At 40.4% G+C, this 15,975-nt stretch overlaps 1 protein-coding gene across 13 annotated transcripts in view; it reads left to right on the top strand.

Annotated features, from left to right (window-relative positions):
- MRTFB (myocardin related transcription factor B) overlaps nucleotides 1-15,975 on the top strand; it is a 283,790-nt gene that overhangs the window by 196,705 nt on the left and 71,110 nt on the right. Inside the window, exon 1 of one of the 13 annotated variants that reach the window (XM_067706600.1) lies at nucleotides 10,927-11,310. The exons of the other annotated variants lie outside the window; for them this stretch is intronic. Coding sequence (XP_067562701.1) covers nucleotides 11,190-11,310 — 121 coding nt within the window. The 5' untranslated portion in view covers nucleotides 10,927-11,189. Of the gene's footprint in view, nucleotides 1-10,926; nucleotides 11,311-15,975 lie in introns of those variants that run through there. 13 annotated transcript variants of the gene reach the window in all.

Raw genomic sequence — 15,975 nt, 5'->3', positions numbered from 1 at the left:
TCTATTGTATGGATACACCAAAATTTATTTATTCATTTACCTATGTATGGGTGGTCATTTGCAGTTTCTGGCTATTACAGATAAAGCTGCCAATAAAGGTCTATTGAAGAAACCATAGTTTCAAAAGCTAAGCATATACCTACTATATGACCAAGCCTTTATTCAAAAGAAAGGAGTATAATTATATACACAAAGATTTATACGAAAATGTTCATGACAGAATTATTCACAGTAGCTCAGAACTGAAAAGTACCCAAATGTCCATCAACAGGTGAATGGATAATCAAAATATGGTCTCTCCATACAATGAATTATTGCTCAGTAATAGAAAGGAACTAACTACTGATGTATGCAACAACATGGATGACTCTCAGAATCGTTATGCTTAGTGAAAGAACTCAAACACAAAAGACCACATACTGTATGATTTCATTTACTTGCAATTCTGGAAAAGGCAAACTACTCCATAATGATAGAGAGTAGATCAGTGATTACCTGAAGCTGGGTGTAGCAGAAGTATGTACTGCAAAGGGGCAAGAAGAAACTTTTGGGAATGATGAAAATGTTCTGTACCTCACATGGGACCATGGTTTCACAGGTGTGTACCTCCGTCAAAACTCACCAAATTATACACCTTAAATGGGTGTATCTCATTGTCTTTATGCCTCAGTAATCTTGATTTTTAAATGCCTGTCAGATACAACGAAAAAAATATAACAGGTAGCTTTAGTTTTTAGTTTCCTGTAAGGAAGGTGCTTATCAACTAGCCTGGACTACTGAATGTAAGAATTTACTTAATTAAAGAAAAACATGACCATGTGAACCTGATTTAAACACTGAGATGGCTCTCATGGGAGACAAAAAGATGAATGAGATGCAGTTGCAGCTTTTGAAGACTGTAAGGTTTACTAAGATGGGGAAGGGATATCAGGAATATGAAGAGCATCCAGACACATTGAAAGAAAGCATAGTGAAGCAGTGAAAAGCATCCCCGCCCCCAGAGGAGTGCCCTCTGGGTCTTCCAACCAGAACTGTTTACATGAAGATACTTGCTGTTCGTACATACACTTGATTGTCAAGGATTAAGACCTATGTAATATTTTTTACTTTTCTAATTGAAAAAAAAATTGCTCAAACAACTTCTTTTTCAACCAGGGTTCTGTGAGAAAATTAATCCCTATACATGTGATTAGAGTGACTGTTTTCTTAATTATCCCGAGGATGACATAGCTAGTACCATTCTAGACACATAGGAGAGAAGTTAATTCATTTTATACAGTGGATACCTTTGGATATTAGGGCCTAATTCTCTCACAGAACCCACTGAGAAAAGCTAGTAGTCTGCATCCGTACTGCCTAGGTTACAAATCCATCTTCTACTCCTTAAAAGCTGTGTAGCTGGAAAGTTACTTAACCACTCAGTACCCCAGTATAAAAAGGAGAGAGTAGTAGATAGAGTTATTGAGAATAGTGAACTGAGTGGGTGTATGTGAAGTGCTTAGCATCATGTATAAATAAAGCACTTCAGTACACAGTAAGTGACATATAAACGTTAGTACCAGCGTCGTCATCATCTTCGTTATTATTCACAGAAGGCTGAGTCCTCCCATGACAGGTATCATGAGTGTTCAGATCTGACTCTTCGGGAGTGTTGAGAGACATCCTGAAAAGCTTCTGAAAGAGATTGATACTGGAGCTAGTTCTTGCTTGGGTACAGTTTCCATGGGCAGAAATAGAGAATTTCAGGCAGAAGAAAAAACTTGAGCAAAGATAAGGAAAACGCAGAGTGTATCAGGAGGTAAAAGAAGCTTGATTTAGCTGAAGCATAGGCAACATGTCGGGAGTTAATAATGCTCCTCAGGAAGGTGGGAGACAAAGCATCCGTGGCTTTGAATGCCAAGATACGAAATGTGGGCGGAATTACACTGGTAGGGAGAGGCCTGGATGAATGTGGGTCGGTTGAGTGACATTCTGTTATTTACCCAGGCACCATTACTTCTGCAGGCTGTGTCCCAGGCACTGAGACTGTGAGGACGAGTGAGACAGCTTTGGTTTTATGGACCTACCTGAGGTCTAGGCTAAGCCCATTGCTTCCCTTTAAAACAAACAAACAAACAAACATCTTTGTTTTTCCAGCAAAGCCTAACTTACAAAATTAGAGATGATTTCATCCTGAGTAGAGCATATAATTTTAACATCAAGGGTATTTTAACTGCAGAAGGAAAACTCATTTAGGAATTGCCATTTAGAAAGCAAGAAGCTCCTGAATGCAAAGTAGGGCACGTGTGTTTCTGTGTGCACTGGTGGGTGTTTAGGGTTGACAGTTGATGCCAGCGCAATCTCAGTGGGCACAAAGGATCCTCGCGGAGAAGGTTCATTCATTGATCACAATTTTGTAAGTAGGTGGGAGGGAACTACAGTCCTGTCTGGATTCCCCTCTGCAAGAAGAAAGATTGCTTTTTCCTCAAAGACAGTAGGTGGGATGGGAGTTGGAAGGTGGAGTGGAGTTTATGTCTGAAGACCTCAATATTCATAAATCTTAGGATCCCAAGTTACTTGCTGAGAAAGGTAAAAGGGTGGTTATGTAGCGTTGCCTTGAGGAAAATGGAGATGCTTTGGAACAGTGGCTCCGGTAATTCAAAGTAGAGTCAATAAGAGATAAAGGAAACATTTTGGAGCAGGGGTGAGGGCATGACATGATTTTATATTGAAATTGCATAGTCCTCTTGCCTCCTTAATTTCTCAAGCCATGCTTGGTGTTATCTCCACCTTTTGTCATGACTCCCAAGATGGCAAAATAGGATCCCCAGTCGGATTAGATAAACGAAGGCAAATGCTTAATTCTCACCTCAGGAAAATGTTGTGGAAGGTGAGCAGCAGAGTAAATGGGTCCCCTCTCCCCGTTTGAGTTATACGGTAAAGCAGTGGTTCACAAACTTAAGAAATGTACTGACCCTTTAAGAACAGTTAGGAGATGACTTAATGTTTATTAGTGTAATGTTGCGGAATTAGGTACAACTGTAAAAGAAGTATAAACTCCTTGTGCTTAGTAGCACTTACACAACTACAAAACAAGAACACTTTTGTATGTTATTTACAGAAATCTACAAAGCTAATGAAATTCAAATCGGTGTTAATTTCCTGTGACACCTGCATTTCTGCATAAATGTGACTGCTGGACGCCTGACCGTGGTGCTCACTGCTGGTCACCTAGGCTCAAGCCTGTGCTGCCCCCTGCCGCGGTGCCTCGCTTCTCCCACGGTGCCTCGCTTCTCCCACCCGCTTCTCTGTTAAGACCGCTGCAGGCTGCTATCACTTTGCCTTCTCTAGGCCTGAATATGTCATCACCACAAGGTCCAGCTCTCTTTACTTTGCATTCTTATATGGCAACACTTGATTCTTTTTTCAAGGTTAACAAAATGAAAACACGAAATTTAAAAATTTTCCACAAAGAACTCATCCAAGAAGCCATCCTTGGATTCCTGAAAGTATGTCCTTGGGTTTGTTCTACCCAGTTCTCAGAGCCCATGGCTGACTACTTGGCTGTGATTAGTCACCTGGGGCGGTTTTTCTATTTCATTATTCCAGTTAAGTGAAAAAGTATCAGCAGGGTTCTCTGCAAGTATAAAAATTTCAGATTTAATCTAATACATGAAATCTCAAGTAGTAGAAAGACAGCAGAAGGTGTTAAGTGCCAAACCAGAAAATGATGAACTTTATCTGCACCCTGCTGCAGCCTCAGAGGGTGGGGTTGGAAAGCAGAATGCGTGTGGCGTGGTGGTTAGTGTGGTGGTCTGCACTTATGTCTGTGTGTATATGTCTTGCCGGAGAAACCGCAAGCCTAGCAGACAAGCAGCCATGGGGGAGACAGACAAAGGAGATCATTCCAGAAATGAGCCCCGACAGACTCCACCATCTGGGGAGTGCCAGTTTTGCCTGTCCTAGGAATTTTATATGCATTTTTTCCTGATTTTTGTAATCACAGAAAACAGCTACTGCTGTTGTTATCGTTAATGCACTGCTGTAGATGAGGCAGCCATGACACAAAGATGTTGCCACTTTTCCAAGACCTCATAGCTCTCACAACCGAATTATGTTTAACCCTGAAGTTGTATTCCTTCTGCAAAACCATCCTGGCTCTAACCTTCATAAAATCCATCTGTGATCTTAAATCCCGCTGAAATTAAATTACCAATTTTTCTTAAATACATGCCTCTGAAAATCACATGTCAGTTTAGTAAACAGGAAAAAAAAAAAACCCACAGGCTTTTGCTTTTGGTGAAAAGAATGTTGGAGTGAGAAAACCAGGATTAAGGATATGAGTTCACCAGCAGAGCGACTTGAAAACGCATCATTTCGTAGCTGAGCTGCACTTTCTCTTTTAACAAAACAAATATCGATACGTGTTTCCCTCAGAGCTGCTGAGGGTCAGGAAGATCCTCAAGATCCTGCTAAATTTACTTGTGATCTAAAAACCATGATCACAGACGGTGAACATTTGTTATTTTCTCATTGAGGGTTTCCTACATACAGTTCTTTCTTATTATCTTATTATTTTTTTCCTCAACAAAATAGGAAATACTGGCTTTCCCTCTTGTAAATTAAGCATTCTCAACAGGAATGAAAATTGGCTCTTGGGGTATAGGCAAAGAAATCTTTTTAATGTATAATGTACAGATACACATAGAGTACATATATACATACAGTAAATCTGTGATGCTAAAATTTCATGGAAAGTGATTTAAAAAATTATATTAAAAAGGGTCAGGAGCTGTGATGTAAAAAAGGTCGAGAAACACTATGGTAGTCAGTCTCCTTGTTACAGGCGCTGACCTCAGCATCAGGCTGGTCGTAACTGGGTGATGTGCCTTCCAGTCTTCGCTAGGACTCCATCCTCTTAACGTGTCACTCCTCCCATCTATGCTAAACCCTCAAAGCTGTAGTCATTTCATTCTCCCTTATAGTCCATAACTCAGAATTCAAGGAAGTCTGCTTTGAAGAAATATAATCTAAGGAAGGCTCTTGGTTGTAAATCTTCCAGCCAGTTGTCTGTGTTTATACATTTATAAGTAACTCTCAGGCTTAGAAGTAGAGAAAGGATTTGGATGACTTTGTCAAAGCTGATAAAGTGTATCCTCTCGTCTCTTGATTATCCGTACTAAAGATCTGGGGTTGGGGGGAGAAGACAAAGGACACCAGTAACTGAGATGCCGTCAGAATGCTGCGATTGAGTGGTGCCGTTGTCACGTGAGGACCCGCCTGAGGAGGAGCTAGGAAACATGTCCTCCGCCTCACCCACTGCTTGCCCCGCCCCAGAGGAAGCTCTCTCCCCTCAGTGTAAGCAGAGGTTAATCAGCCAAGTGTTAATGGTCCAAATTCAGTCCTGAAAAACCTTGCCAGGGTTGCTGTTCACATCTTCAGAGAGGACAAGGCAAACACAGGAGGGCAGTGCCTCTGCATTCTAGGATGAAAGATTATGATAAGCACAGATCACAAACGCAACTATCAGGCTGTTTGGCCCTGTTGTAGTGTTCAGTTATGCTACAATACTTAGTTGCTCAAATCACTGATATTCTTTCAAAATCTTATCTTAGAAGTGTTAGAAAAATGTATCCCTCCTCATGAAACAGTCGTTTCCATAATCTCTTTATATCTGCAGTACTATTCAATATCCATGTATTTAAACGTGGTAAAAATGAAGGACTTTTAAGATATGCTGTCTGATTTCACAGATAGCACTCTGTACTTGTCCTTGTTTACAAAAAATATTTTAAATTATCAATATTATCAAACTGGGCTTAATAATTATGAAATTATTGGAATTTACCATACCATTTAGTAATTGTCTAAAGATATGTTTTATAGTGGCATTTGTAATGTTAAAAAGGAGAAAATTAAGGATCAAATATGTATTTTACTGAAAATATGACACCCTTAGGAAAAAAATTTAGGTGTAACCTGGACTGAAATTTTTCTCCCTAAATACGTCCAATCTGACTGACTATGACTCCATAAATGTTGTAATACTGTGCTCAGACTGTGTGAAGGAAGCCCCAAAGTGCCGGCATCTTCTTCAGTGAATGTTCACCTGAGGACCTGTTCCAAAGCACCCAGAGGTGGAAGGCAAAAAGAAAAGGGCATCTTCCTCGATCCCAAGGTCCAGAATGCTGCAGGAGAAGTACAGACAGTACTTAGTATTGAGCAGTCTCTTTGCATTCTGTGACTAATTATTTTATTTATTACTTTTATTTTATTCATTATTTTGGAATATTTTTACGTTGGCGGAACATTGCCCAGTTGGTAACATCCTCAGGTTTTTCCTTACTGAAGCACAGCACCATCACAATGATAGTCTTTCTTGTCAGCAGTTTTATAGACGTATATTGACTCTGCCAGGTTTTTGTGTAGTTCCCTTGAGCCATGTTTGTTTCTGTTCTGATTCCCTGAGGCCTTTCTTGGATTGTCCTAGTCTCCAAGCCATACAGTTTTTCTCACGCTTATTAAATATCTATGCTTGGGGTAGTGGGAAAATTGACTTGATTTATGGTACTCTCTTTCATACTAAAACAGCTCTTTTGAGTGTAGACACAAACACTGTGGAAGCATATTTATCAGAGCCAAAGTGAATTTAATCACCTATCGTTTGACGTTAAACGCCACTCGTGACAATAGAGCCAAGTGCCACTGAAGATGATGTAGCACATAAGGAACAAGGGCAGACCTACCGGAAAGCAGTTCACATGATAACTGTGGGCTTCTCCTACCAGGAGAGAAGGCAGGTCTCCTTCCTCCCTCCAGCCCTAATTCAATCCAAGAGACATTATGTGGGGCTGAGCAAGGCAGCTGCCCCGTGGGAGTGGGGGCAGCAGTCCAGTGCCACGCTTCAGAGCCAGTGGGTGAGCAGACATCTGCCTTGGGTTTGGCCACAGCAGTGACAGTAATGGGGTGGACGGGGTATCCATGAGTGGGGTGGCAGAGACCATGGGACAAGATTCTCACTATAGGAGGAGGAGTTTACAAATATAGAAAAGAAAGAAACTGAGAATGACCCTGTGGGGTTGGACTGGAACTGGAGGCATTGGGGTGAACTCATGGTTTTCAATATACATAAATACAGATGTACATACTTAAATACAGGTCTGTATTTACATCTGTTAATAGAGACGTAAATATGTTTGTGTTTACACACACAGAGACATAAACTCACACATATTTCCTACCTCTGACTACAGAAGAGGCCTGGGAACAGTGACACCCAAGTAGCATTGAGCACACCTAGCTTGGTTTCTCAACAGAGCAGGAAAAGTAAAAGGTGAGCCTGGAACATCTTATGCCGAAAAGTAAGCAAGTGCTCAAAGTGCTCAGAACAGTAAGACGCTGAAGCCGGCTCAAAGGGATTCCCACTGGCCAAACCTGGAATTATTTGAATTATTTTTGAGCATCAAAATAAATAATGATAGGAACATGTTATAACCCATTGAAAGAAGTAGGAGTCGTGAGTCCATGCTGATATAAACAGATAACATAAACTGAATAAAGAGAATTTTTTCTCACAGTAGGATGTGCCACTCATAAATGTAGAAGGAATGATAGAATTTTCAAAATCATCATTTGGAGTCATTCTAGTAATAAATAGCTCAGCCCCATGAAATAATTAATTACAAAGAGAAAAATTAACTTCGTAGTGAAGAAACCTGGCCAATACCATTTTAATAAATTGAAATAAACATCATCGGCTATGAGACAAATTGAATTTGTGCACTACCTGATGGGATGCAAAGAACACATTACATTGCTTCTGTGGTATTCCTGCCAAAGATATTCCTGCCACGACTGGTATGTAATCACGAAGACACATCAAACGAACTCAAACTGAGAGTAATTCTACCGAGTAACCAGTCTGTAATCTTCAAAAGTCAAGGAAAGAAATATCAAGAAAGACTGAGGAACTAACTGTTCAAGATGGAAGAAAACTAAAGAGACTTGAAAACTCAGTGCCATATGTGATTCTGGTTTGGGTCCTTCTGCTATAAAGGATGTTGTCGGGACAACTGATAGAACTTGAATGGAGTCTGTGGTTTAGGTGGCAATGATATATCAGTGTTAATTTCATGGTATTGATGGTCATATTGCGGTTATGTGGGAGAATAGCCTTGTTTGTAGGAATTATAAACCAGAGCACTTAGGGTAAAGAGGTATCGTGTCAGAGCCTTCTCGCAGATGGTTCGGGGGAAAAAGGCTGTTTGAATTTGAAATTATTTCAGAATTTTTAAAATAGCAAAATAAATTGTTCTTTTAGGCATATTCACCACTAGAGAAATTATTATTCCCTTTCAAAACTACAAAGGCAAGACTTTTCATACAAATCTACAGCCAGAAAATGTTTCCTTATTGAGATCTTTTATATTTATTAGAAACAAAAATAATAAGACTACAGAGGATCCTTAAAAGAGAATTGTATTACTTTTTAACATACTAAACACACATACACATGGCCAATAAAGAATTTTTAAATGGATGGTGTAGCTCTGGATTTACTTAGGTTTCTAAACTTGTGGCCAAAAAATTGGGTACAATTTTATAAACAACATCCTGAAAAGGAGAATGTTGGGGTTTATTGTTTTTGTTGTTCTTTTTGCAAAGCAATTAAAAATGTAGGCTCTGGAACCAAGCTGCCTGTTTGGAATCCTGGCCACCACTTACGAGATATGTGATCTCTGACAAAATATTTGATTTTCCTGTGCCTCAGTTTTCTCATCTGTAAATTAGGATAACAACACTGAACTCACAGGTCTGTCAACAGAATAAATGAGATAATATATGAAGAGCACTTAGACGGTGTTGTGCACTACAACTTTGTTTAGAGCACTAAACAAAGTTGGCTGCTATTGTTTATTATTTCAGGAAAAGTTAAATTGCTTTCATAAAAGCACTCTAGTGTGATTATGTTGCCTTCCTTCTCCCTCACCAGGAGTAGAATTATGTGAAGGCAATGAAAGTCATGGTCTCTGCTCTTAAACCTGTCCCAAGATCAAAGTAAAGCGTAGAAATGGAGCATGTTTTAGAAGACAGCGGGCATTGCAATGCCATAGAAAAAAGATGTGGGCTTTGGAGAACTAAGATGTTGTTTGAATTCCAGATCTGCTGCTTACAAGCTCTGTAACTTTGGTCTTGGTCTGTAAAATGTCTAGAATGTACAAATAATCATAGTGATCACAAAGGGCTATTAAGGGTTAAATGAGATAAACTTGGTAAAACTTTCGGCACACCGACCCAAAGAATGTCCACGGAAAATGATGGGGTTTTTTCTTACTCCTTTAAAGGTGTAGGAACAGTTAATTTAGAAGAATGGAGGCCTTAGGATCAGAAGTAGTAGCAGAGCATTTGAGGGCGTTTTTTGAGAAGTGTGTTAAGGTCGTCGCAGTTTGTTCCTGCAGGGGTTTAGACTACCAACGATGGACTTAAATCGCCTCAGAAGGAATTTCAGTTGACAAGAAGCATGTCGTGTGTTGTGTAATCCCATTCTTGAGAGATGCTGGAGAAGGATAGATAACTATCTTTCTAGAACAGCACAGATTTAGTGCACACCAGCCTTGGAAGCAGGGACAAAGGAAAGAATCTTCATCCAGTCCCCATCTCTGTTATATGTTGAAGAGAATATTGGTTTTTCTGGCTGTAAAAATGTAAGCCTTTCTTTATCCCACAAAAGGATCATGTCACATGCACATTCAAAGTGTATGCGTGTATTTTCTTTTAAAGAGAAAATGTGCTTCCTTTAAAGAACACATAGCTGTTCATCTAAAAATTAGTGACTCTTGGTCACTGACCTAGGACTTCTTTAGAACTCTGAGTAATTATCAAAAGAAGAGCTCTGAGTATTATCTTCTGCTTTCATTCATTCACTTAGTCATGCAACAAGTATTTGTTGAGAACTCCCTAATATTCCAGGCACTCTGTTAGATGTTGATTATTTAAAAAGTGAACAAAGCAAAAGCAGATCTGTCATGGAGGGAGGATTCAGTCTCCTGTGCTTACAACCTCTAATGGGTTTTATGGGACCTCTTTGCAAAGGAGCATACTTCAAACCATGAAAATCAGATTCTTTTGGCTACAGCGGTAGACAGATAGATGTTTGGTGTGTAGGAAAGCAGGCATTTCCACTTTGCCTGGAGTTGCCTTACCTGCACATTTCCTTCAGGCAGCGTCCCTGTGCCTAGTGGGCAGCCAGGTGACCTGGGGAAACGGTGCCCGTTGATAGCTCACGTGAAATTAAACTTGGCTGCTTGCTGGTGGAACCTGTTATGAACTAGAAGCTCTCAGTGTCTGCCTTTAATACAGGGGAGGAGATTTTCTTCCTTAGCACAATCATGGCGATGTTAACTCTCTCGGCCGACTAGTGGCACAAAGGAAAACTGCCGCCCGGGTCTGCATTGGCGAAGGCAGAGAGCTGCAGTTACGGTCATTCCCTGTGACAGAGAGAACCGGCTGTGGCTGGGAGAGCCGGCAACGGCAAAAAGCACACCACGAAAGCAGTGTGGTGGTGACATGCTTCTGTTTTTATCCAGATATGCTAGTAACATGTTTATTCAGTGTGGTGCCTCTGCTAAGATAAGACCCTCTTCCTTCGGGTGCTTTAGACCGCCGTTTGTTTACCTGGAGAACTTAATGAGTAATGGATGTGCTTGGCTGGCTGATAGAAAGTATTTCCACAGCCTGTGGCTGTGTTTATAGAGAGCCGGAGAGAGACCACAGGCAGCAATTTGTCTTCTTAGGTATCAGCAAAGTCTTGTCTTTTAACAACTAGAGGATTTATTTTTAACTGCTTGAGTCAGTGTTTGTCAGATGACGCGGACCATCAAACTGCAGATTGAAGTCCCCAGTGCGGGGGAAGCTGGGCTGGCTGGGAAAAGGGGTGGGATTTCAGCATCATCGTGCTTCCGTGCCTCTGCCTCCTAACGTGGGAGAGAGTTTCGGGCTTCCAGCAGCAGGAGTCGATTCGCAGGTCCAGCTGGCAACTAAAGGGTAACGGCTCCTTCAGCTGCTTGAAGACATAATTGCCCAGTGATCGGGGTATTGTGAGGAGCCGCCCAGGACCCCGGGACCAGAGGATTCCGAGCGCTGGCCTCTGCTGTTTGGCAGACTGAGTTTTTCTCTTGCTTGATGCTGCCTGTCTCCAGAAGCCTCTCACCATGATCGATAGCTCCAAGAAGCAGCAACAGGGCTTCCCGGAGATTTTAGCTGCTGGCGATTTCGAGCCACTAAAAGAAAAGGAATGCCTTGAAGGGAGCAACCAGAAAAGTCTCAAGGAAGGTCAGTCTGTCTGTGGACAGGGGCAGAACTGCCAAATTCATACTCTCATCAACCAGGCTGAGCGTGTGTGTCTGCTTCCCATGCCGTGTGTCTGCTCTCTCTCCACTCACGTACCTTACACGCTCTAAGTTCTTTGAAATGAAAGCTTAATGCTGTTCTTGGTAGCCCTTTCTGAAGATTCATTCACTGATAGGACTCCAGGGAGGTGGCAGTAACTGATAGAGTAAGGGGACTTACGAAGCCAGTCCTCATTTCGGTGAAATCCTGCCAGGTTCGTTCTGTCGATTTTCTCATGTCCTCTAATTTTTTTACTTCCCCCCACCTCACTTTAGGAGAGGCCATTTCCTTTTCAGTGTTATGCAGAACCCTGCTTCTTTTACATTGAGGAACACGTAGTTCCAGGGAAATGATTTCTTTTTCCAATTAACATGTTTATGGTTTTTATTTTTTAAAAGCAGGAAGGTAGCTAGCTCTTTCTTAATTGTATCCTTAAATGATTGGTTTAATTGGTTATAATGCACATTGCACCATCATTTTGTTTTGTTTTTTAGGCACACTGCGTAGTTTTGTCGTTTTTTAACAAAGCAAAGAGTAAGCTTAAGAATGCTGTCAGTGATTGTTAGTGGCCACCACGCAGGTACCTCCCTGCCTGATTTAAGAAAAATGTCCAAAGTTCTGGGCACTGCTGTCCTGTGTCCTGGTACACTGAAGTGTGGCAAGACCAGTGCCCAGTGTGCTTTACTACAGCAGCTGGAGACCAGGGACCATGGAGTAAGAAATTCAGAATCTTCAGAGAATAAGTTTTTTCTGAATTTGAGATATGAAAGTCACCCCTCTCGATGCTTGTTTAATTTGAAATTTGATTTTCTAGTGTTCTTTGGGAGGAAAACTCCCCACAATAACCATCAGCTGCCCCCTCACCTCTCCACCGGCTCTTCCTCGTCTTCTGGAGACCCAGGCAGTAAATATAGTTGTCTGCCCAAGCAGCAGTCTGAGCTTCTTCCACAATGATATTCCTTCTTTTCTTTTTCATACATTTAGAAAAGGAGAATGTGGTGACGGATCGTTGCATATTTAAACAATAAGAAGAAGGAACGATAGTTGTTTTCTTATTGGAGTTGAACTTCTTTTGGGTACTGGTTGAAACAAACATGTAGATGGAAACAAAGGACACACAATGAAGTATCACTAGCTGCTGCCAGGAACCAGACAGCGGGGTTGCCCCCGCTTGTGCGCTGCAGGTCTTCTTGTAGACTCTCACCGGTAGAGCTTCTAGGGCACGTTCTAGAGACTCACTGAGGAGAACTTAATTTTTTTAAATCAGTAACTTAAAAAGGGGATTATCTATATATCATTTAAGTCAAGTTCTAGTGTTAAGCTCCTATTAACATCATAAATTTTTAACAATTTTTACGCTACTTGAAAAACCGGGAAAAGTGGAGGAAAATGCAATTGGAGAAATAAAAAGATGTTACAACAGCAGTATGATAAGGAGTGTAGAGAGCAAGAATTAAAAATATAAAAACAGGGTAGGAGAATTATCAACAGGAACAGCAAAACTGCCTTGAGATGATTACGTAATGTATCGATTCTTTCCCTAACAGTTGTGACCATGCTTTGAATTTATACATGTGCTGTAGTATAATGTCACAAAGCAAGAGCATGGACTCTGAAGTGAGATATACTTGGGATCAAATCCCATTTTCTAGCTCTGTGACCCTAGACAAGTTCACTGCTCTGAGCCTTAATTTCCTCCTTTGTACAATGAAGATAAACAATACCTACTTCATAGTGTCTTTGTGAGATACCCAGTTTCATGCCAGTTTGCCACCCCTCTTCTAATTTTTTTAACCCTTTGTTACTTTTCCTTTCTATTTAAAATTTAATTTTTAAAATCTTGTGTATATTGGCAAAGTAGAGAAGTACTTACATATCTTACTGTCATGTAAATTCATCAGTATAAAGAGGTGTACAGGGAGAGAACTTTCATATTTTTAAACACTCCACAGAAATGACTGGATGATAAAATTCATCTACCTCACCACAGTTGCACTGAACTAGGCTTCGCTTTCTATCTCAACAGACTGTATGTCTACTTATTTTTTGCTAGCGATAGGGCTGAGGGGGAAAAAAAAAAAAGAGAGATATCAAAGGTGATCTGTACCTCAAAGGTAGTGACACCGAAAGAGGATTAGACCTGAGTTTAATTAGAACAGAAAAAATAGGAGAAATTTTGCAGAAAGCTACTTTTTTTCCTTGGTGTCCTCCGAAAATGACTACGTTCCTTTGCAGGGTTGAACTCCTGGAATTCAGTGTGTCACAGTCACTGCCTGCAGATGAGCACCAGCGGTGACCTTTATCAGACTCTTGGGACAGGCCACTGCTGAGCTTCTTCTGCTGCTAGGTCCTGGGTCATATGTCAGTTTTATTAATCTGTGAAAGCTTATTGATACGGCAGCAATGTTCGAACACTAAAATGCCCCAGAGTCTAATTAGATCCTATGCTGTCCTGTCAAAAGACAAATTTCTGACTATTTAGTCATGTCTGTGGTTTATGCCTCGTGTTAAGGGATACTAATTTAAAATACTACCTTTCACATAAATAATATTTGATGTTCCACTCATTTGTGGCAGTGTCTGAATCAAAAGTTTTCAGGTAATGAGGGAAGAATAGATTTTGGTCCATTCCATTCTAACCGTAGCGACACAGCCAGGTCTCTGGCGTTCGTGATGGTGTCTGCTGCGAGGGGTGGGAGGTCGACCTCTGCTTCTCAAGTAGTTGCTCTCGTTCTTGCTTCTTTGGGGACATTTTAGAATTCCTGTTATTGTTGACAGTGCTAATTAGCTGAAATTATTATTAGGGGGAAAAACAGATTTTGTAAGCAGATAATCATAGGTTTCAAAGTTTATGTGACACCTTAGCAAGAAAATTTAGCAATACCTGTTGAAAGTTTAAGGGAAAAATGTTCCAAGTGTCAACCGCCTGTGAATAGTTGTCACCACATACCAGAGAATTCTTTGGATAGTAAAGCATATCTCCTCACAGTTTTGTTAATGCTTATATAAACTTTTTGATAAATACCAACCCACATATATAGTTGGAGAATTTAATTATTTTCTGCTTCAGGTGAGAAATGGCAACAAATGTCATGAATTCTGATCAACTTCAAAATAGAACATTTTCCTTAGACTGGTTTCTTTTGTCAAAGCAGCAGTAGGGAATCTCACCTTTTGACTTATCCACAAAAGGTTTAGAACATTTTTTAATAGGGCTCATCACAGATGAGATTTAAATTTAATTTCTCGTTCTAACAACTAAAGGATATTACACATCACTGACTTGACAACTTACAAATTAATAATCATGAAACTTGAGGGGAAAAATCAAATAAATTGAGATGTTTAATTCAGATAAGTGGTTTAATATGAAGCGTTACTGAGATAATGAATCATAATGCCAGTGCTACCAGCTAGTTATATCCCGTATTTATCCAAGACAAAATGGTAGCAAATCAATTTAAAGAGGAAAAATTGATGTTCGATATACGGAGCTCTCTAATGGTGAAAATGAAACACCAAAGAAAGAAAACTGGCTTGTGTATTAATTACTTTGACTGAACTACCTGCTCTAACAAACAACCCCCAAACTCAGTGTTTTAACCAATCAAAGCGCATTTCTTGCTCAAAACATAGTCCCAGGTGGGTTGGGCAGCTATCCTAGTCAGCCGTCCTCTAAGAAATGACTCGGGGATCTGGGCTCCTTTTATTGTGTGGCTCAGCTGTGGCTGGTGGGGAGAAGAGCTACTGCTTTGGGTAACCACATTCCCAATTCTGTCGTAGACTGGCTAGTAACAGTTGTGATAAAGCATGTGAAAGTTTGTGGCAGACTGCATCATAGACAGCGGAGTGGGTTAATGGGGTGCGCTGGGACATGGCTATAGGCGATCCATGTATGGAAAAAATGCACATTTGTCTGAGATATTCTGAGCAGTTCAACCTAGGGAAAATAGACTAAATAAATACCTTTATTAAAGCACCAAAACTTTTCTAAGTGACAAATTATCTCATACATACTCTACCTGCACTGTCCATTAGCCTCACATGGCTGTTCAGATTTACATTTAAAATCATTAAAAATGAAGTAAAATTTTTTAAAATTTACCTCCTCAGCCACATTCTCCACATTTCAGTTACTCAGACGCCACACCTGGTTAGTGGCTTCTGTATAGAACCATGCAGATTATAAACCATTTCCATCACTGCTGGATGTTCTCTTGGAAAGCTGCTCACCCCAGCTTTGCAGGTCCAGAGTCTCTTAAAACCCAGTCCCTGTGCCACTTCCTAAAGAAAGTCACCTGATCCTATCAGCTAAAAATAATTACTTCTCTATCATATACTCCCAGTAACTTGCTCTGCATCTTTTTATGGCATGTCACCTTTTGCTACTGTAGTATGTGTCTGTACTGTCTTCACTATTAGACCATAATATTTCTTGGAGATACTGTCATTGTTTGGATGATTTTTATACCTCACTCCCAGTGCCCTGCATCTCAAAGATACATTACTATTATGCAATAAGTTTTTGAAGAATATTATACCCCTCTCTGCCTTCTTAAACAATATAGTTTGAACTGTTACCTTCAGATATAATTTAAAATTCAATTA

This window comes from Pseudorca crassidens, chromosome 15 (genome assembly GCF_039906515.1).
Source record: "Pseudorca crassidens isolate mPseCra1 chromosome 15, mPseCra1.hap1, whole genome shotgun sequence".
NCBI lineage: Eukaryota > Metazoa > Chordata > Mammalia > Artiodactyla > Delphinidae > Pseudorca > Pseudorca crassidens.
The sequence above is the reverse complement of the archived record's forward strand: the minus strand, read 5'-3'. Positions and strand labels throughout refer to the sequence as shown.